General features: G+C 43.3%; 1 protein-coding gene across 2 annotated transcripts in view; it reads right to left on the bottom strand.

Moving 5' to 3' along the window:
* mamdc2a (MAM domain containing 2a) overlaps positions 1–21,863 on the bottom strand; it is a 114,253-nt gene extending 92,390 nt beyond the window's left edge. For both annotated transcript variants that reach the window (XM_072258105.1, XM_072258106.1), the window contains exons 1-2: positions 21,738–21,863; positions 21,474–21,587 (exon numbers count right to left, since the gene is read on the bottom strand). In XM_072258105.1, the coding sequence (XP_072114206.1) occupies positions 21,474–21,587; positions 21,738–21,768 (145 nt within the window). In that variant the 5' untranslated portion in view covers positions 21,769–21,863. The remainder of the gene's footprint in view (positions 1–21,473; positions 21,588–21,737) is intronic.
* Positions 21,864–23,089: the final 1,226 nt, after the last annotated feature.

The following is a 23,089-nucleotide window of genomic DNA, read 5'->3' as shown; positions in this document are numbered from 1 at the left end:
TTCTAAAAGGACACCCCACTGTTCTGAGGCTGTGTCCTCTGGTCACCCTATGAATAAACTCTCATCGCTGTCTCTATATCGGAGTCTGTCTCTTCTCCGCTCTTGGGTTCTGATATTGCCAGTGCACATTGTAACACCTACCTGTCTGTGTAAAACTCCACATACAGCTCCCTTAAACTTAGTCTCTCTCACCTTAAGCATATGCTTTCTAGTTTCTGGATGTGTCATGGGGCAGAAAATTGAAAATTCATTGCAACACAGGCAATGAAAAATTGCTAAAGTAGTACCTTATCATATTGTGAAACATACCAAGGCAATTCACGCTAACATTACCAGGCACAATTAGATATCCAGATGCATAGGACTATATTAGGGCTCTAGATCTTGGCAGCAGACAGCACAACAAACTGTGGTGGAGTGATTAAGATCAAGGGACCAGAACCAGAGGAGAACAAGCAGATTGTTACTGGGCCACAGGAGCAATTCCGAATCAGGAAATAATCGTTCACATATTTCAAAGGAAACAGTTACCAGAAATGTTTCATCTCTTTAAGAGCACACTGTAGAGTCCTAACATACGACCTTTCTACAAATATTGGAACCTCACTGAACATCCCTTTTCATTTTTTTGTTGATCAATGAAAGCCAAATCTGCCAATTAAAATAAGGAAACAATTCATCACCTTCCAAGTACTCAGCAGTTGCTACTTCACGTCGACACAACGCATCTCAAAATAAATAAATAAATATTAAACTAACAAAGCAGTTTTAACCTAGTGAACTGAGTGATGTGACTTTGAATCAGTTCCATATCTCTTTATTTCAGATACAATTGCTCTTCATTACCACCTTGGTAACTCTCCTATCAACGTTCCTATTGCAGCTAATACTTGCCAGGAATTAACTGTGTAATTGACATCAACTAGGCAGGGCAAGTTACAGTAGATCATTATCCTGCTGTAAGTAACCTGCCACAAGTTCCTGCCAGAAAGATGAGCCCTTATGGCAGGCTGGATGGAGAATGACATCAGCAATGTACCAAGGACACCTACCAGTTGTTGATAGAAGGTGATTACATCACAGCCTTGGAAACAGAGGGCAACTGCATTTAATGGACTCATACTACATTGAAATAGGCTTTTCAACCTAACCAGTTTATACGGGACATAATACCCAATTAAGCCAGCCCTATTTGCTCATATTTGGCCCATATCCCTGTAATCCCTCTTTATAAGACCATAAGGAGCAGAATTAGGCCATTTGGCCCATCGAGTCTGCTCCACCATTTCATCATAGCTGATCCATTTCCCTCTCAGCCCCAATTTCTTGCCTTCTTCCCGTATCCCTTCATGCTCTGACTAACTGAGACTCCATCAACCTCTGCCTTAAATATACCCAGTGACTTGGCCTCCACAGCCACCCATGGTAACAAATTCCTCAAATTCACTACTCTCTGGCTAAAGCTCTTCCTCATCTCCATTCTAAATGGACATCCCACTATTCACAGCCTATGTCCTTTGATCTTGGACTCCCCACCACATGAAACATCCTCTCCAGATCCACTCTATCGAGACCTTTCAACATTGAATAGGTTTCAATGAGAAAATATCCATGTACCTGTTGCAAGTGTCTTTTAGCTTCTGTTAATGTACCTGCCGCAACCACCCTTAATCTAGGAGCTTATTCCATATACAGGCCAGGCTCTGAGTAGAAAAGTTGCCCCTCATGTTCCTATTAAATCTCTCCACTCTCACCTTAAACCTAGGCACTCTAGCTTTTGATGTCCAATCCCTGAGAAAGACCACTTGGATTCACCCTATCTATGCCCAGCTGATGGGTGTGCTGGCAGATATAATCAACATTTCTCTGGAACAAACCATTGTCCCCTCGGCAACCATCATTCCATTGCCAAAGAAGGTGATAGTAACCTGCCTAAACAACTATTATGCGGTGGCGTTAACATCAACCATTATGAAATGCTTTGAGCTGCTGGCCATGGAGCACATTAAAACCTTTCTCCCAGCTATATTGGATCCTTTCCAGTTTGCTTATAACTCAAATCAATCTATTGATAAAGCAATAGCCTCTGCCCTCCACTCTGTCTTGTCCCACCTGGAAAATGGGGTTTCATATGCCAAACCGCTGTTTATAGAATTTAGTTCAGCATTTAACGCCATCATACCCCAGAAACTGATGGGGAAACTGTCCTCGCTGGGTCTCAACACCTCTCTCTGCAACTGGATACTGGACTTCTTAACAATGAGACCACAGTCAGTCAGTGTGGGCAACAACGTCTGTTGTCTTGTTACGCTGAGCACTGGCACTCCCCAAAGCTGTGTGCTCAGCCCACTGCTGTTCACACTGCCGATGGGTGACTTTGTCGCAGGATCCAGCTCAAACCGTGTCATCGAATTTGCGGATGACACCACAGTAGTTGGCCTTATTAAGGACGATGCGAGATGGTGTCTAGAGAGGAAGTGGAGAGGCTGGTAGATTGGTGTGAGAAGAACAACCTAAGCCTGAACATGACGAAGACCAAGAAAATCATTGTGGATTTCAGGGAGTGCAGACAAACCATCCCCCACTGTGAATACATGGCTCCTCCACAGAGAGAGTTAAGTGCGCCAAGTTCCTGAGAGTTCGAATCACGGATGTCCTCATCTAGTCCCTTAATATCACATCCCTGAACAAGAAGACGCAGCAGGGCCTCCACTTCCTAAGAAGATTGGGGTAAGCAAGGACTCCCCCCACCTCCTCATCCCATCTTAACTGTATTTTACAGGAGCACCATTGAGAGCATCCTGACAAGTTGCATCTCCATCTGGCATGGGAGCAGTCGAACATCAGACCAGAAGTCCTACAAACGTCTGTGAGAACAGCTGAGAGGATCATAGGGGTCTCTCTACTATCCATCAGGGACATTTACCAGGAGTGCTGCATACGCAGGACCCTTAGTGTTATTAAGGATCCCACCCATCCATCCAGCATCCTCTTTGACTTTCCACCATCAGGCAGGAGACTGTGGTGCATTAAAACAAGAATGGTTAGAATAAGAAACAGCTTTTCCCCCAGGCCATTAGATCTAAACTCCCTGTCACATTGTATTCAAAGTGTCACTGTTTAACCTATTCCTTACCTTACAATATTTAATATTAATGCACTTTAGTTTGTTATTTATGTGTGATTCATCTGTAGATTTTATCCTTACCTTCATAAATTGTTGCATGCTATATCTGTTATGTGTACTACTATGTTTTACACTCTGGTTCAAAGAAAATTTGCCTTGTTTCTATATATGACTACATTATATGATTATATACCTTATATAGATGTATATAGTTAAATGACAATGACTTGACTTTATATGCCCCTGTAATCAGAATCAGGTTTAATATTACTGGCGTATATTGTGAAATATGTTTTGCGGTAGCAGTACATTGTTATACATAAAACTAAAAGAATGATAAATTATAATAAGAAATATATTTTAAAACATTAAATTCAATAAGTAATGCAAAAAGAGAGGGAATAAAATACTGAGGTAGTGTTCATTGTCCATTCAGAAATCTGATGGTGGATGGGAAGAAGCTGAAACATTGAGTGTATCTTCAGACTCCTTTCTCATTGTTACCATCAGGAAGGAGGTATGGAAGGCATGTCCTGGATGATGGGAGTCCTTAATGATTGATGTTGCTTTTTTGAGGCATCACCTTTTGAAGGTGTCCTGGATGCTGGAGAGGCTCATGTCCGTTTGCAACAGGCTGAGTTTGCAACTTTCTGCAGCTTTTTCCAATCCTGTGGAGTAGCCCCTCCATACCCGATGGCGATGCAACCAGTTAGAAGTCTGTCCACCGTACATTGGTAGAAATTTGCAAGAGTCTTTCATGTCATATCAAGTCTTCTCAAACTCCTAGCCACTGTTTTGCCTTCTTTGTAATTGCATCAATATTTTGGGGCCCAGGATAGAACTTCAGAGATGTTGACACCCAGGAACTGCTCACCCTTTGCACAACTGATCCCTCGATGAGGACTCGTGTGTGTTCCCTCGACCTCACCTTCATGATGTCCACAAGCAATCCCTTGCTCTTACTGACACTGAGTGCAAGGTTGTTGTTACGTCATCGATCAACCAGCTGATCTATCTCACTCTTGTACGCCTCCTTATCACCATATGAAATTCTGCCAACAATAGTTATGTCATCAGCAAATTCATAGATTTGTAAAGCCACACAGTCGTGGGTGTAGAGAGAGTAGAGCAGTGGGCTAAACACACATCCTTGAAGTGCGCCAGTGTTGATAGTCAGCAAGGAGGCGATTTTGCAATCCGTACTGATTGTGGTCTCCTGGTGAGAATGTCAAGGATATAGTTGCAGAGGGAGGTACAGTGGCCCAGGTTTTGAAGCTTGGTGATTTGTACTGAGGATATAATGCTGCTGAATGCTGAGCTGTCAATAAACAACAGCCTGACATAAGTATTGCTATTATTCAGGTGATCCAAGGCCAAGTGGAGAGCCAGTAAGATTGCATCCACTGTAGACCTATTGTGGTGATAGGGAAATTGCAGCAGGCCTAGGTCTTTGCTTAGGTATGAGTTGATTCTGGCCATAACCAACCTCTCAGAGCACTTCATTACAGAGATGGGAGTGCAACTGGGCAATAGTCATTGAGACAGCTCACCCTGCTCTTCTTGGGTTCTGGGATGATTGTCAGCATTATGAAGCAGGTGGGAACCTCTGCCCTCAGCATTGAGGAATTGAAAATACTGTATCCTTGAACACTCCTGCCAGTGTGATAGATATTTACTTCAATCTCATGTTTGCTAAACTGACTTCTTTATAATAGCAGTTGCAATTTGAAAGGTCACAAACAGTTGTAAATAAACTTTCATCTATATTGCTTTGTTTAAATTCAGGTCATAAATGAAGTCAGTCTTTGGTTCTTTAAATGTAAATGGAAAGCAGCTTGAGGTAAAAAAAACACTCTTATAGAACAGCTTTGCAAATAGGCTCTATATTTTGAAGATGCTCTGTCTCAAAAGAGTCACTGGACTTGTTTTATTTTTGCTCAAGATAAGTCAATAGGTTGTTTAATTTGGATTGTTTCAAACAGACAAGCTGACTCTTAAATTGTTTAGTTCAAGGTAGCTTGCAGAACCAGATATATAATATGAATTAGCATATCTATAACTGATGTGTTTATAGTTGGAGAGTTTTATGCATGCAGAGGTTAGCTTTACAGCATTAATTATAGCTAGCTAGGATCTACATCTCCAAAAATGGCTTCAGACCATTTATGTTAAAAGGGTCTGAGGAAATATCACATGCTGTGAAGTCACTCAATGGCTGGAAAGGGTTTGAACATAGAGAGCACTTCAGGTTTATTAGGAATAGAGTAAAAAGCATCAACAAACATGGAAGAACTAGAATCCATTCCTCTAGCTTTTATTTCAGTGACAGACAATTTGTTTGTCTGCATCTTTGGTAGCTTATCGGAATTGTATCTTTGTTTAGAAATCCTTAATTTTTTTTAGAAATGCTTTGTGCTTCATGGAAATTATTTGTGTTTTAGAAATAATTTGTAAATTAGGAAATGTTTAAGATAGAAATCCTCTGTGGGTTTTAACTGTGTTTTAAGCGTATTGTGTGGATTTAAATGTGTATCACTGTAAATTAAAAAACTGAGTTTTAAACTACTTTATTGGCTGGAAGTATCTTCTCCTTGGTAGGAAGAAGGGACCCACTGCTCAAATAGTGGGTATTGGCAGGTAAACACCGTAGAGAATAAAAACAGGGAAGCAAACTAGTCTTTGAAAGTTGGGTAGCAACAGTATCATTTCCCATCAGCGCAAATACTCATGGCTATTTACAGTATATCTGATAGTGTATAAAGCCTTTGTTTGAGTTTTGAACTTCACAGTCAGCAAACCTAATACCATTGCACCAGTTGGTAGGCACAGGTTTTCAATGCTACCCAGCTACACCATCAGGACCTGATGCCTTGCAAGGTTTCACCCTCTCGAAAGAAGTTCTGACATTGGCCTCCAAGACAGGAAACCCAGAGTCACCAAATGCTGCATGGATTCTCATAGGTGCAGTTTTACTCGGCCTTTCAAAGCATGCATAAAAGGTATTGAGCTCGTCTGGGAGCGAAGCATCACAGCCATTTATGATGTTAGGTTTCACCTTGTAGGAAGTAACAGCCTACAAACCCTGCCAGGGCTGACGTGTATCTGATTTCATCTCTAACTTCAATTGGAATGGTTTTTTTGCTCTTAAAATGGCCTTCTGTAGGTCATACCTGGACTTCCTGTATAGTTCTGGATCACCAGTTTGAATGCAACCAACCTAGCCCTCAGCAGACTATGAATCTCCTGGCTCTTCCACAGCTTTTGGTTTGGATATGTCCAGTGTGTTCTCAAAAGGCACACACTCATCCACGTGTTGATGAAGTTGGTGACAACTTGGCATATTCAGATTCAAAGATGTATCCCTGAATGTTGTTCCGTCCACTGATTCAAAGCACTCTTCCACCTTCCTCGACTATACCTTTTTGGTCCTCATTACCAGTGCTGCGGTCTTTAGTCTTTGCCTGTACACTGGGAGTAGAAGTACAGCCAGGTGATTGGACTTTCCAAAGTGGGGAGATGGGATGGCATGGTAAGTGTTCTTGTTGGTGGTACAACAGTGGTCAAATGTGTTGACTCCTCTGTTCCACAGGTGATATGTTGGTAGTAGTTGTTCAGAGACTTCTTCAAGCTGGCCTGTTTGAAATCCCCTACAATGATAGGGAAGGCACCAGGGTGTGCTGTTTCGTGACTGCTGATCATGGTGCTCAGTTCCTCCAGTGACTGCCTGATGTTGGCCTGAGGTGGAATGTACACTGCTACCAGGATGACGGTGGAAAACTCCCTCTGCAGATAAAATGGATGACACTTAACTGCAAGATGTTCCAGGTCAGGTGAGCAGGACTGAGACATAACTGCCACAGCTGTGCACCACGATGAGTTAATCATAAAGCATACACCACATCCTCTACCTTTAAAAGACTCAGATTGTGGACCACGTTTCCATGAAGCAAAGTACTCAGCAGTCCCTTATGTCCCTCTGGAACTGCGATCTTGCTGAACTCTTCAATTTTATTTTCCAGAGACTGTACATTGCCAGCAGGCTTAAGGCCATTGTGTTTCATTCATACCTGTCGCCCGACATGCCTTCCATGCTAAGTCCCAGCCAGCTCATACTTTATAACTAGTCACTTGAGTTCTAAGACCCAGCATTTGTGGATTCAAGAAAAACTACAAAAAAAACCAAGAACAAATCAAACCTGGTTTGTTATTATAGTAACGCACATCAAAGTTGCTGGTGAACGCAGCAGGCCAGGCAGCATCTCTAGGAAGAGGTACAGTCGACGTTTCAGGCCGAGACCCTTCGTCAGGACTAACTGAAGGAAGAGTGTCCTGACGAAGGGTCTCGGCCTGAAACGTCGACTGCACCTCTTCCTACAGATGCTGCCTGGCCTGCTGCGTTCACCAGCAACTTTGATGTGCGTTGCTTGAATTTCCAGCATCTGCAGAATTCCTGTTGTTTGTTATTATAGTGCCATGTTGTATCTATGACTCACTGAAAGGTTGAGCTGTAATGTTTCAGAAAAAGCTGACTATTCCATATCATTTGGAAAGCAAGATATTAATTAATTAGTAGGTGACATTTCCATAGCTGGGGTGAGACTCCAAACACTGAAGGGATAAGTTGCACAAAGGATGAATGACTCCTGAGGTGGGAGTAAAAAGAGAAAAAGCTGAAAACAGTCAGTAGGAAAAGAAAAACAGGACTAACATTTCAGGTTAGAGACCGTCTGTCAAAGATCAGGAAGGGAGACACAAAACAGCCATTCTAAATTTCAGATGAAGTGGGAAAAGGAATGAGTAGGACAAAGGGAATAACTCGAGCTGGCTAAGACCATGACTCTATCTTGCTTCAATCCACTTTTCTCCCTAACCTCCCTGAAACTTTAAATAACCTTTTTTTCCATCTCTTTTCCAAAATATTAACTTTGTTTCTCTTATCACAGATGCTGCCTGATCTATTGAGTATTTCCAGTGTTTTCTGTGTTTATTTTCTATTTCAGATTTCCACTATCTTTGGGTTTTGCTTTAATTTTCATTTTGTTTGGATTTTAGGTACAAGAGCCAGTAGACATCTGAAGGCAGCTTATCCCTGGGATAACTTGAAAGAAACCACATTACCAACTTCTGCTCAGAGATCACAGAATAAAGACCTGGAACTTGCTGTCATCAGCAAGAGCAATGATTTCTGCTGACCTGAAGGAATCTATCCACAGATTTATCAAATCTGAGCAGCATTTCCTCCGTTCTGTCGTCAGTTCTAGGAGATCGGCTGCAGTCAGTAACAGTGATGTCATCAAGCTGGCTCAACAGCCAATCATATTAAGGAATTCTCCAAGCCGGGAAGAAAAGGGCTTTCTTTGAGCCAAAATATTGGACGTTTTTAACTAACATATAATAAAAGTTGAAACAGACATCCAAGTCAAAGTAAAAGATGAAAATGAATCCAAAATAAACCTGATAAAATTCAGTAAAACATTTATTTTTATTGTATTAAAAATTCATCAGAATTAGGAATATCCAAGGGATATGCCTAAAAATATTTTAAGTGGGATCACAAAATTTGCTAAGTTAGATGGGTCACCAAAAACTCACTTTGTCATCATGCAAAGTACAGATTTGCAGAGCATTTTAGCAGGGACACAGTGTATGGATATCTGACATTTTTGTCAATTCACTGTTTCCCTTCAGTTCCAGTGGATAAGATTATGAAAGACAAAAGCAAAGCATGAGGGTGAATCATCAACAGTGATTCCAAGATATACATGTTTAGTCACATACACCCAGAAATGTCAGTTGCACACAATACCAATGGCCAACATTGACGATTTCACCATTGGTAGTATTGTAAGCAAAGGCACAAGAGATTGGAAGTGCTGGAAATGCTGGGAATTTGGAGCAACACACACAAAATGCTGGCAGAACTCAACATCCATGGAGGGAAATGTATAGTTGACATCTCAGGCCAAGACCCTTCAGCAGTACTGCTGAGGGTCTCAGCCCAAAAAGTCGACAGTAGTATTGTAAAACCCAGCCATTGTATTAAACACGATGAATTCTGCAGATGCTGGAAATTCAAGCAACACACATCAAAGTTGCTGGTCTTGGCCCGAAACGTCGACTGTACCTCTTCCTAGAGATGCTGCCTGGCCTGCTGCGTTCACCAGCAACTTTGATGTGTGTTCATTGTATTAAACTGTGATTTTGGCAAGCTGTTACAATTGTTTTTTCAAAACGTTAGATTTAATTGTTAATAAAACATTGAAAAATGTGTATCACAGCTCCCACCAATGGAGAAACAAATTTACACCGCCCAATAGCACATAACAGAAGAAATTCCAATAATAGTGAAGCAGCAAAAAAGAAATGGACACAGTGTTTATCATGATCGATCTTGTCATTCTGTTCTTGCTCTTATAGCCTGTTAAAGTAGACAAACACTTCAAATTTCTTCCCTAGGATCTGCACATGATCTCAGAAAAATCTTTAGAGTGCCAAACCTCAAATGGCCTATTAAAAATTAAATTATATATAAATGGCCATGATGCAATGCAATTAAATCTGAGAATAGATTGGAAGGTTTAAAGGATATGAGTTATACCATTATGAAACATTCCTTTTAAATGTACCACAGATTTTCCATCATTTTGATTACTTTATGCCCAAAGGAAAGTACATATAAAATGACACAACACAACAACATAACAGCAGGTCACCAACCAAGGCAAGAACTACATTGGCCTTTGTCTGTCTAGTATCTGACCATCATTGAACAGTGGAGTGCTTCACAAGCACAAGGCAGATACATTGCAAATATACCAGTCGTAAAGCACCCGGCACTTCCATGGGCAAGTCATCCGTGTAGTCCTGTATGATGCTTTTTCTCAAACTATGGACAATGTACATATCTTAAGCTCATCAACCCTAATGGAGCCCAGGCTGCCAACAGCAACTCACCAGAATCTTCTGTCCTGGGCCAGAATTTCAAGTTGTCCCTAGGTGTAGCCCATCTTCTTGGTGTTGGCTTTCACCACACAACTTATCCTTCCTCTCCAAGGGATGAGGTCTTTGGAACTTCTGTTTGTTGTTTCTGTAGCTCTGGGTTTTTATGGGATGGAATTGCTAGTCCCATGCCCAATCCTCCTTCTATCACAGCTGGGCTTGGGACAGTCTATGGCAGAATTGGATGATGTAGGCGGATAACATAACACCAGGCATCTAGCTCACAAGTAAGAATATCAGCACCACCCGAAGTAAAGAATACCTTTCGACTTGAATTCCATCCTACCATTCTCTGCAGAACTGGTTCACCCTGTCTGCAGTGCATGCCATCCACTCATATACAAAAACAACAAAGATTTCTTCAGCAGCACCCTAACCCCCAATCATTGACTTTGTTTTCACTTGGTTTGGAATCCTCAGAAGTTTTCTCCCTGACAACAAAGCAGGAGCACCCCCATCACCACTTACTCTCTGTCTCCTCCATGTCTGAAGGTTGTGGGTTTTCCTGCTCCAGACACTGGAGAACAAAGGGCTAGGGCTGATATTCCACCGCAGTATTGTGAGCTTTACTGAAGGGTGCAAAGTTATGGTGTGGACCATCAGCTTCCTGAGTCAATTAACTTGCTTCTTACCTTAATTACTGATGGCCATGAGAATGACATTATTTAATGACAATATGCAGTCATTTCCTAATCATCCCTAAGAAGCTGGTGGTGGGCTAGTGCACAGTCTATTGCTTCTACTTTCCTGGAGGGAGAGAGGCCCGCAGTACGATAGACGGCATGCTTCCTTTCAGCTTGATGCTGCACAGTGGAGTCGGAAAATAAAAACACTTGTGGATCCCGTGTGGTCTTAGAGGAAATGAAGGCTGGTGCCAATGTTAGGCACAGTTGTTGCTTTATGGGTAATCCTGTCCCTCCCCCGCCTTGGCTCAGCTTCCCTACTTCCCCAACTGAAGCAAGCCGGTTCCAGACATAAACATTTAATTTTAAAAATTCATATGCCTTAGGAAAAATAAATCAATGGGGGAAGTTCGTGGGGGGGGGGGTGGGGGTGAGTGCCTCACAGTTAGGTATGTTACTTAGTTATTCCTACCTTTACTTCTCCATTTACTTTCTCTCATTATTGTTCTCCCATCTGTGAAACATAAACCAGTACATATACTACAGGGAAATATCCATTCAGCCTAGCTGGCCTACACTGCTCTGTAAGTTCCAGCCTCCCACTCCTTATTTCCTTAGACTTGTACTCTTTTGTGCCGTGTGTGTATATTTTGTGGAAGCTTTAGCTCATTTAATAACACTCCTATAGCTAGTTCAAGGTTCATTTGTGAATCGTTAGCACTGAGGGAGTCCTGTGCCATTGCAGCTGTCATCTTCCGCACATAATAATAAAACAAGAGACCATGTCTGCTCTGTCATGTAATTGAGAGAGATCCCATTGGATCCAGTTCAAGAGAAGGGGAGGGGAGTCCCTCCCAGTGCTCTGGCCAAATCTTTTCCAATGTAGGTTCTTACATTGTTGCTGGTGAAAGCTTGCTATGCGCAAATTAGCAGCTGGGTTTCCTTGGTTAAACAGTAAATGGACTTCACAAATGTAAAGCGGTTCAGGACAATGTGAAAAATGCAACAAGACCAGAATTCCTTGTTGCTTTTTATCTACCTCCCCCTTTAAATACATCTTAGTTCTTCACTCACTGCGAGAGCCAGTTTCCCTTTCTCACCACTTTTCTCAAAACACTTTCCCTGAATCCCCAGTTGGATTGATTGATTCAAGCAACACACATCAAAGTTGCTGGTGAACGCAGCAGGCCAGGCAGCATCTCTAGGAAGAGGTACAGTTGACGTTTCAGGCCGAGACCCTTCGTCAGGACTAACTGAAGGAAGAGTTAGTAAGAGATTTGAAAGTGGGAGGGGGAGGGGGAGATCCAAAATGATTGATTGATTGATTGATTTCACTATACAGCATGGAACAGGATATCAGTGACCTTCTAGTGTTAATGGATCCTGGTTTTGTTTTTTCCCTTTTCACGCATCTACCCAATAAAACACCTCAACTCCTCTATCAGTTTAAAGCAATTTGCCTAATAACCCCACTGCCTGCCCGCACCTTCCCCCCAACAGATGCTTGTGTCAATTACTTCAATTTAATATGGATTGTAATATGGTTAGCAAAGAGAAGATCAGCATAGTCTTAATACATTAAAAGGAAATAATTTTCGCTGAACACCTACGCCCTGTCTGCCAGAGGAAGCAGGATCTCCCAGTGGCCACACATTTTAATTCCACATCCCATTCCCATTCTGATATGTCAATCCAAGGCCTCCTCTACTGTCAAGATGAAGCCACACTCAGGTTGGAGGAACAACACCTTATATTCCGTCTGGGTAGCCTCCAACCTGATGGCATGAACATTGATTTCTCTAACTTCTGCTAATGCCCCTCTTCCCCTTCTTACCCCATCCCTTATTTTATTTATTTATTCATTCATTATTCCCCCTCCCCTTTTCTCTCTCTCTCTCTCTCTTTCCCTCTCACAATCACTCCTTGCCTGCTCTCCATCTTACTCTGGTCCTCCCCTACCCCTTTCTTTCTCCCATGTCTCCAGCTTTGTTTCCCTTTAGCCAATCAACTTTCCAGCTCTTGGCTCCATCCCTCCCCCTCCTGTCTTCTCCAATCTCCCCCTCCCCTCCCACTTTGAAATCTCTTACTAGCTCTTCTTTCAGTTAGTCCTGACGAAGGGTCTCAGCCCGAAACGTCGACTATAGATACTGCCTGGCCTGCTCTGTTCTACCAGCATTTTGTGTGTGCTGTTTATATAAAAGAAAGTTCCAGTTGCAGGGAAGCATTTCAGTTACTGCACAACCGTACACCCGTGCAGCTTAGAGGAAACAGTGGCTGGCGGAGTCCTATTATCACAGAGGGCACACAAATCCCACTCAGTAAGATACAGGCCAAGGGTAAGGTTGTCTGGGCTAGAAGCCAGGAGACAAACCATAGGAAGAGCCTGGCAGGAGGAGGCCACAGAAGGAGTGAACATCACTGCACAATGTGGCAACACAGAAGGGTATTTCGCATCCTCACAAGAATTGTCAGGGCGATCTGCACACCACTATTCACACCGGCAGTATGCTGATTGCAGCAGGAAAGGATATGGTAAGTGGAGGTCTGGGCTCGTTCAGCAAGATGGAAGTCATCAGAAAAAGGAGGGATGTGGTTAAACACTTATGGCTCTGATGCAGGGATTTGGTTACTCCTGTGCATAATCAGTACTTTCAGGTGAACCTCCAAAGTAACTTGTAAGAGGATTTTTTTTTCTTTTACATAATTTGGACTCTCCCTCCTGATTGGTGCAATATATTGATAACAAGAGAAAGACACATTCTAACATGGAACAGTGAGCGGCAGTCATTAGAACACATGGGCCAACCCTGAGGCTTTCCCACTCAGAGCTAAAGAAAAACAGTCCCACATCCTACAAGAGGGCAATCTGATCCTCCAGAATAACTACATTCCAGGGTTAGGAAAGATGCAAGCCTATGGAAAGTGGAGCTGTAACTCTATTGGCATGCTTGGCAAAATCCTTAGAACATACCCTCGCCATAACTAACATCCTGCTTCTCCTGTCTGCAGTGCCCACAGGAACACAAGAGATTCAGTGGTGAAGAATCCTGCAAAGCACCCTCTCAAAGTCAAACTGACCAATGGTAACCAACAGAGCTGCATTATGTTCACTGCACCTGGACTGCCCAGAAGTCCAACAGAATTGGCAACTACAAAGAGGCTCTCGGCTTCTCTACCAGAAGGAACCTGCACTGATCTGTGACTAGGAGATCCAGGAGCTAATGAACTGCAGACAAAAGGACTTCATGCATTAGATTCACTCAGTGGCCACTTCATTAGGTACACATGCTTATTAATGCAAATATCTAATCAGCCAGTCGTGTGGCAACATGCAGGCATGGTCAAGAAATCCAGTTGATGCTCAGACCAAACATCAGGATGGGGAAGAAATGTGATCTAGGTGACTGATCTAAATGATTGTTGGTGACAGACTGTGTTATTTGAGTATCTCAGAAACTGCTGATCTCCTGGGACTTCCTTTCTGCTCTGGTGTTCCTACTCACACTGCCATGCCAGCATCTCAGGACTAGGAGATGAGTGTCATGGTCTGGTCCGTGAAGTCCGCATTCCGGTTCACAGTCCAGTCCGTGAACTAGGGACTCTGGGTCTTCCAGCTGTCCCTTGTTTGAATTAATCATAGGTACCTGATTCCCATCTTTGGGCTTGCAATATAAGTAGCCTTGGGAGTGAGTGTGGGCTGCTGGTTTGTCTTGTCAGTCTCCCTTGGAGCAACCTGCTGATGGAAGGCTAGTGAAACTATTTGTGATCTCTAAACCTGGTTGGAGGACAACTGCTTTATGGAGCCTTGTTGCCACTCATTGGAGTAGTCTTTGTGGTGTGGATTTGGCTGTTTCCTGGGCCAGCTAAGTGGCTGCCAGCCACTCCAAGCTAGGTAGGGATCCAGCTGTTTCTGTAGCCAGCTGAGGTTGCTGGCCGAACTGAGACACGGAGCTTCCCTGGGGCAGAGATGGAACTGTCTGTCGTTCTTTGGTGTTTGTCTCTTCTTGTCCTTGCCTCTGTGGGGTAAGCCAGGCTGTTTTGCCGTTGCCCTGCAGGGGGATCTGTCTTGTCTTGTCCTCTCCTCTGTGGGATAAGCCGAGCTGTTTTGCCATTGCCCTGTGGGGTGGACTTGTCTTGGCCTTGCCTCTGTTGGGTAAGTCCGGCTGTTCTGCTGTTACCCGACGGAGAGACCTGTCCCACCTTAGTCTGGAGATGAAGTTGAGTCCGGGCTTGTCGAAGGATAGTCCCGGCTCTATGTTGATGCTCGGTTCCCAGTCTGTCTCTGAGCTCCAAGAACCCAAGCCTCGAAGATCCCGCAGCCAAGCTCCAAGAACCCCAGCCTCGAAGATCCCTCAGCAAAGCTCCAAGACCCCAAGCTTCAAGAATCCCAAGCCAAGCTCAAGACCCGAGACCCCAAGCCTCGAGGATCCCAAGCCCAAGCTCAAGACCCGAGACCCCAAGCCTCGAGGATCCCAAGCCCAAGCTCAAGACCCGAGACCCCAAGCCAAGCTCAAGACCCGAGACCCCAAGCCAAGCTCAAGACCCGAGACCCCAAGCCTCGAGGATCCCAAGCCCAAGCTCAAGACCCGAGACCCCAAGCCTCAAAGACCCCAAGCCAAGCTCAAGACCCGAGACCCCAAGCCAAGCTCAAGACCCGAGACCCCAAGCCTCGAGGATCCCAAGCCCTCAAGACCTGAGACCCCAAGCCTCGAAGACCCCAATCCAAGCTCCAAGAACCCAAGCCTTGAGGATCCCAAGCCAAGCTCAAGACCCAAGCCTCAAGCCATGTCATGTCCTTGCCTGGTTCTGGGGTCCGAGCCCAAGGCAAGACTCAGGTTCTGGGTCCTTGTCCAGTCTCTGGCTCAGAGTCCAAGCCCTGTCTCCTAGTCCATGGTTCTTAGTCCTGGTCCCGCTTTCCCTAGCCCAACTCTGCGTTCTTGTCCCTGCTCCTTGCCTGAATTCTGTCATGTCCCTACTCTAGTCAAGTCCTGTTCCTTGTACTTCAGTGTCTGTGTCTTGCATTTGGGTCTGTTCCCAGTGCCCCCTTGTGAAAATGAGATTCACAGGATGCAGTTAAATTGCCTCCTTGTGTTGAGAAAATCAGTGAGGCCAACAACAGAAGGTCTCCATAGTTACATCCTGATCCAACAACGGGTTGTAGGAGTACAGGGCCTTTCTGAGGAATCCATCTCATAGTGTTTGGCATTGGCAGTAGCGTAGTGTCAAACCTCCTGCACACATACGGACATCTCATCTCATACCTTGTACAAGACCTTGCAAAGCATACAGATGTCTCTGCACTCCCATTGTTGTTTGCAGACTGTCTCAACACTATGCGCACTTGTGAGTGACTAATATCCCAGCAGAGCAAAGGATATTAAGTAACAAGGCTACTTGCCTCAGTAGGTCATTATTCATGAAAGACTTCAGCTCATGTAAACATAAAGTGACTAACACACCAAAAATGAGTCAATCTTAGCTCATTTTTGAAATGTCCTTTTCTATAGATTCCAATGTGCGGTCTAGGCCGACATTCCTAGTGTACATGAGGGTGCTCTTCATTGACTATAGCTCAGCATTCAACGCTTTCATCCCCTTGAAACTAATTGCTAAGCTCCAAGACCTAGGCCTTGATACCTATCTGTGCAACTGGAGTCCTGATCTCCTCACTTGCAGACCTTAGTCTGTACAGATGGCACATCTCCTCCACGATTATCATCAGCACAGGTGCACCACAAGGCTGTGTGCTTAGTCCTCACTCTACACCTATGATTGTGTGACTAAGTACAACTCCAATGCCATATTTATAGTCATAGTATAGTCATAGTCATACTTTATTGATCCCGGGGGAAATTGGTTTTTGTTACAGTTGCACGATTATTAATAAATAGTAATAGTAATACTACTATTAGTAAATAGTAATAGTCATGGAAATAATAGCTAGTAATAGCATCGTAATAGAAAAATAGCAATAAATAGTTAAATAGTAATATGTAAATTATGCCAGTAAATTATGAAATAAGTCCAGGACCAGCCTATTGGCTCAGGGTGTCTGGCCCTCCAAGGGAGGAGTTGTAAAGTTTGATGGCCACAGGCAGGAATGACTTCCTATGATGCTCTGTGCTGCATCTCGGAGGAATGAGTCTCTGGCTGAATGTACTCCTGTGCCCACCCAGTACATTATGTAGTGGATGGGAGACATTGACCAAGGTGGCATGCAACTTGGACAGCACCCTCTTTTCAGACACCACCGTGAGAGAGTCCAGTTCCATCCCCACATCATCACTGGCCTTATTAGGAGTTGGAGTTGGAAAGGTTCAGTAACTTGAAATTCCTTGGTGTTACCATGTCAGAGGAACTGTCATTACAAAGAAGGCAAGACATTGCCTCTACTTTCTTCGAAGATTGCATAGATTTGGAATGACATCTAAAACTTTGACAAACTTCTATAGATGCACAGTGGAGAATATCCTAACTGGTTGCATCATGGCCTGGTATGGAAATATGACCAGGTTTGGAAAAGTCTACAAAATTCGTGGATACAGCCAGTCCATCAGAGGAAATGCCTACCCCATCACTGAGCACATTTAAAAGGAGTGCTACCATGAGAAAGTATCATCCTTCATCAAAGACCAATACCACCCCCACCCCACACCCCCACATCATCCAGGCCAGGCTCTTATTTCATTCCTACTATTGGGCAGGATGTACCACACTGCCAGGTTCATAAACTGTTAGTAGCCTGCACCCATCAGGCTCCTGAACCAGAGTGGATAACTTCTCTCACCTCAACAATTAGCTGTCTCCATAACCTACAGACTCACTTTCAAGGACCCTACAATGCATGTTCTCAGTATTATTTATTTACTTTCTTTTATTTATTACTTGCACAATTTGCCGCCTTCTGAACATTGTTGTCTGTCTTTGTTTATGCATAGTTTTTCATAAATGTATTGTATTTTTTGTATTTTTATTGAAATGCAGCACGGAATAGGCCCTTCTGACCATTCAAGCCACACCTCACTGCCCAGGAATCCTTGGATTTAATCCTAGCCTAACCACAGGACAATTTACAATGCCAATTAGCCTACCAACCAGTACATTTTTGTTCTTTAATTTCCTGTAAATACCTGCCAGAAAATGAATCTCAAGGTATTATATAGAGACATATACATACTTTGATAATAAACTTATGTCAAACTTTAGTATTGAGAAGGTTCTACGTCATCAAAGAGGGTTATCCTCAAGAATTTAAACATCTGATTTTGTAGGGGCACACCAAAGACACATAATAAACACATACATGCATAATGTCTTTAAAGTGTTCAATGATTAATTCAGGGGCCAGGCACCATTCTGTACTGGCACTCCCTGTGACAGACCAGCTGTTTGAGGGCCAACATTTTAATGTGGTATTAAATTGAGATGGTTTGATCTCTGAGGAATGTTTCATTTACACATGAATGTGGACCCTACACTTACTATGGATGCTGGTAAAGAAAGACTTAGGAGAGAAGTTTCACACAATCCTTGGATCTGGACAATGCAGGCAGACCCAAAATACAATTAGTTTCCTTTTCTCTAGTCTCCCTCTAGAAATCAGTGAGTTTTTCCAGTCACAGACCAGAGGAAATCTCCCTTCAATATTTTTAAAAATTTCTTTCCACCTTTGTCGAGTCTGTCAGCAATAACCACTTTGTCTGTCTTACATGTGCGTGTGGAGAATACCTTCCACCCGGTGGTGACATGCTCGCATCTACGGCACTGAAGAAGTGCTGTGCTGTTACACTGAAAACTCATCTGCCTCTCTTATGAATTTGAAAGATCCCACAAACTCTGTCTGAAGAGCAGGAGACATTCTGTTCTCTCTAGTCTCCTGGCAGGTATTAATGTCTTATCGCAAAGCACATTGTCTACTCAACTGAATCAATGTTATTTGTGGAATCTTGCTCTGCACATACTCCTGTGTCTTAACAGAGGCTGCCCCTCAAAAATAATACCTCATTAGCTTTGAAATGTTTCAGGGATCTTAAATTTGTAAAACATACCGACATTCTTTAAATATTACCCAGTATTGTTACAATCTACTCTTTTACATGATCAGTTTGCTCTGTCTTTGATGTTTCCTTGGTGTCTAATTGGAATTTCATGTAAGTCATTGTACTCAGGGACAAATGCTTCAGCCTATCCATGCTTCAAAGAGTTTTCAGCTCCAGCATGCGTTTTTCATCCATCACTTCAGAGAGTTTGCACAAGCAAACATTGTCAAATGTAACAAATATAGTTCATAGAAGTCACAAAAACCTGTTGTCAAGTTGTTTCAAAGTTCTGAAGTTTCACTTATTGTGCCACAGGGCAAGAAAAACTAAGCAGAGATTTGGCAATATGGTTCAAAGTTGTCGTGGGGGTTTCAATAGAAGAAGAAATTGAAGAAAGTTGATTAAGTTGACATGAATTAAAAGTAATGGGGCAAAGAACAGGGGAACATTAAAAACATAATTTAAACATTCAAAAAATATTTTAAAAGCAATCAGATGATCCTTAGAGAGTCACCATTTACAAACATGGATCCAGGAATGGCAAGTGGGATTAGTCAAATCTATTTTTGGCTAGTATGGGTAAGAATGGTCTCTTGTATTGCTAGCTTTTCCAAAGTAACAAGCTTGATCCTGCCTGACAGGGCAGTGAATTCAGATTCAATAGCTTTCAAAAAGGACCTGGAAAAAAATTAGGGGCAAGGAAAAGGAACAAGGTCGTGGAACCATAGAAAGCTCTTACAAAGAAATGGTATAGGTACAATGGGCCAAATGGCCTCCTGCTATGTTAGATCAGTCCATGACTGAGACAAACAACATTTCACAGTTGTTTCTGAGGTGGTTGGAGGTATGACACATAATGATCACGTTACTGTGCACACATGAGCCAGAGCTATGACTTCAAATCCCACAATGACAGCTGCGGAATTTGTATAATGAATCAATTCAAGAATAAAATGCCAGGATTAGCAATAGTAACCACAAATTACTGAACTATTATAAAAGCTTATCTAGTTCGCTGATGTATGATGGGGAGAAATTCCTAGATACCTATTTCTGATCTGGCCTTACTACAACTCCATGTCTATAGCAAAGTAGTTGACCCTAAACTATCCATGAAATGGCCAGGTAAATAACTCGGCTCCTAGGGTGAGGGGCAGGGGGGTGGTTTTAGGAGTGGGCAATCTTATGAATAAATCTGGCTGAGGCGTTTTTCTGTGCTAACCCAAAGGTCTGCAAGTCTTAAAAAACTTAATTTATTATTTTTTTTAGTTAAGGTGCAGTATACCCGTTGAAAACACCGACATGAGATAAGGTGGAAGTATCTGGATTACTGTATACAACTGTCTGCGTAAAGAAGGCTGGATTTGTAGCAATCTTTGAAATATCTGTCTCACTCCAAGAAGTTGGCAATGCACTAGGATATGTAAAATAGAAACAGAAAATGCTGGAACCACTCAGCAGGACAGGCAGTGTTTGCGAAGAAAAAAAACCAGAAGTAATTGTTTCACTTTAAAGACCCTTCATCTGAACTGGTTAAGGGGGAAAGGTCTTCAGCCGAAGCCTTCTGGTGGATGCTGCCTGACCTGCTGAGTATTTCCAGATTTGTCTGCTCTTATTTCACATTTTCAACATCTGCAGCTCTTTGGATTTTCAAAAATCAGACCCAACACTAGTGGTGACGTTTCTCATCTTCAGGAAACTGCTTTCCAATACCGCATACCTAGCAACAGCGACGAGAACCTCGCAGGAAATATTCTTCTACTTTAAAAGTATTTTAATGCAGCCAAACCTCTTTAGGTGCGTCTCGGGGACAATGATCAAATACAATCTTACACCATGTCATAGAATATCAGACTAGACGCTCAAAAGATTCCAGAAAGATGAAGGAGAAGATTGAAGAGGCAGGAGAGGTGGAGGTGAACAGTTCCCAAGGCTTTAGGGCTTTGACCGTTGAAGGCGTAGCTATCAGCACTGGGTAACTGAAATCGGGATAATTAAATGTCAGAACTGGAGATCGCGGAGAGTTTTAAGGGTGGAAGGGTTCACACTGGTACGAGATCACATGGGATTGAAAACAAGGTTGAGAATTTGCGAAGTCCATCAACGTTCCAAAAATACAGTTACCATGGTAGCGGGCGCACTCAAATGCAATTCCTTGTCTGTGTCTATAAATACGGAAGTTCACGGGTGTGGTGTGTACGGAAGGCGCTCAGTTATACCTGCAAAATCTGTACCTGAAGCTGTTCTGTAAATGTCTCTCTTACAGGATGTTCGTGCTGTGCTACTGCAAAAAACACCCGTGGCTAACATGTACTTTCTACAAAATGGTATCTCAGAATAGCACTAGATTGGACAGACAGAGCTTTGAAAAGTTTAACTCTTCAGGGTAACAACAGTTCTCAATACTCTTCATTATTGTAGCAATTTATGATCCGAGCGTGCTCTGGTATCTCTAACGCATATCTTGCCGTCTTAACCTCACGCTTTATTTATTTCTGAAGTTCAAAATTTCATAATAGGATTGTACGGAATGTGGCGAGCTGATGCACAGTCGCCCCCCCAAAAAAAAACGTCGACAATTCCTCCCCCAACCCCCACCTCCAGATGCTGTTCGACCTGCAGAGTTTCTGCACAGCATTTGCATGGAAATTAAACAATCAGCATTTGCTTTCGCGCAGTATATACCTTGTAAGTTCACCATCCAGGGTCCAAAGAGGGGCTCTGTTTCATAGCCACACATATCTCTCTCGAAATTGCACGACCCGTTACTCCCCTGGACGACGGTTGCAAACTGCAGGACTTCGTGCATGTAAATAGATAAAAAGAGAGCGTAAATTCAAAATGCATCGAAATAAATGCTTACTTCTTACCTCTGGATGAAAATATTTTTGCTTCAGCTTTCTTGAACAGGTGCACCTTATCTGGACGTATAAATGCATCAGTATTTACCGTGTAGTATTAAGAAGAAATAAAACGTCATGGCGCAGAGTTAAGTTCCACTGTGAAGATTGTGCATGGAATGAGTTCTTCAACTTTCTTTAAACTGTGGGTCACCCAGCAATGTCCTCATATAATATAGCGTGTGTAGAGCGGCGAGACGTTTTGTTGCAGCTTCAGCAGCGTTGGTATTCCAGGGGGAGGAGAAAAAGAGCTAAGGGAGGGGGGCGGATTGGGGGGAGTATAACGAATTTCAGATTCACAGGGATACACCTACCAAGAAAGGCTGCTATGTGAAGCTATTGGTGAGTGCGGAGGCAGACCGAATGCTGTGCTTTGGAAAAAATGACTACACTCATCTCTTTCACGCAAAGTTTGCTTCCCTCGCCATCCTTGCCCACCGCTCTTGTGAAGTCATTTTAGCTAGCCATGATCGCAAAGATGTATATGTTCCTTGAAATTCGGTTGCTTGATTTAGCAAGACTATTCCACGCGACCCAGAACAGTTATTGCTGTTGTCAGAGGAGAGAGTGGGAATGGGGGCAGGGTCAAATATGGATTAAGTCTGCCAGTGTTAGTTTTCCGAGCAAGTCCTGCTTTTTCTAAGGAGTTGCCCGAAAAAAAATGAAAAGCCTGTATGCATTTAATGTTTTAAGAACCATTTATCAGCCGCCAATGAAGGAACTCGGGTTCACGCTACGTTTCTGTCAAGGACAGATGTTGATGTCTGCTCGCCAAGTCTCTGGGAGCTGCTGCTTCAATCCCATATCAGGCTGTGAGACGCTGTCAGGGCAGCAACGGGGGATCAGTCCAAATTGAGGCCAACACGGTGAAGTAACCGCAAGGCAGGAATTGGGGAGGAAAGTGATTTGGATTGCTGGCGCTAAATGCGTGCGAGCCCATTGGCTACCACAACTCGTTACGTCACAACTTCACCTTCACTGCCGTGCTGAACGGGCAGCAGTCGGTCCCGTCAACCCGGGGCGGCTGCGGCAGAGCTTTCGCTCTTGCTTCAGCTGCAAGAGCCGGCGTCGTTGTCACAGAATGATGGCGGGGGTGCTTTGCATCAAACTTCATCACAGAGAGGTTTGCTGCCAGTGTCAGGGTGAATAGAAGGTGATCGATAAGTGGGGTTGGATAAAATTAGTTAAAGCACGGGAGCCAACAACGTTCAACATGTGGAGAGAATAAAGTGAGGTGATGTAAATGAGGGGGAGGGCTGGCGGGGTGGTGATGCCCTATCAAGAGAGGTTTGACAGTTTGTTTTGTATTACTTGGGGTTCAGAAAGATGAGAGGTGGTCTTATACAAACATGAAAGAGCGAGTTGTGTGAGGTGTCTTCACGAATGGGAGTGTCAGGAACA

Source organism: Mobula birostris, chromosome 5, assembly GCF_030028105.1.
Source record: "Mobula birostris isolate sMobBir1 chromosome 5, sMobBir1.hap1, whole genome shotgun sequence".
Taxonomy (NCBI): domain Eukaryota; kingdom Metazoa; phylum Chordata; class Chondrichthyes; order Myliobatiformes; family Myliobatidae; genus Mobula; species Mobula birostris.
This window is presented reverse-complemented; position numbering and strand designations above follow the sequence as displayed.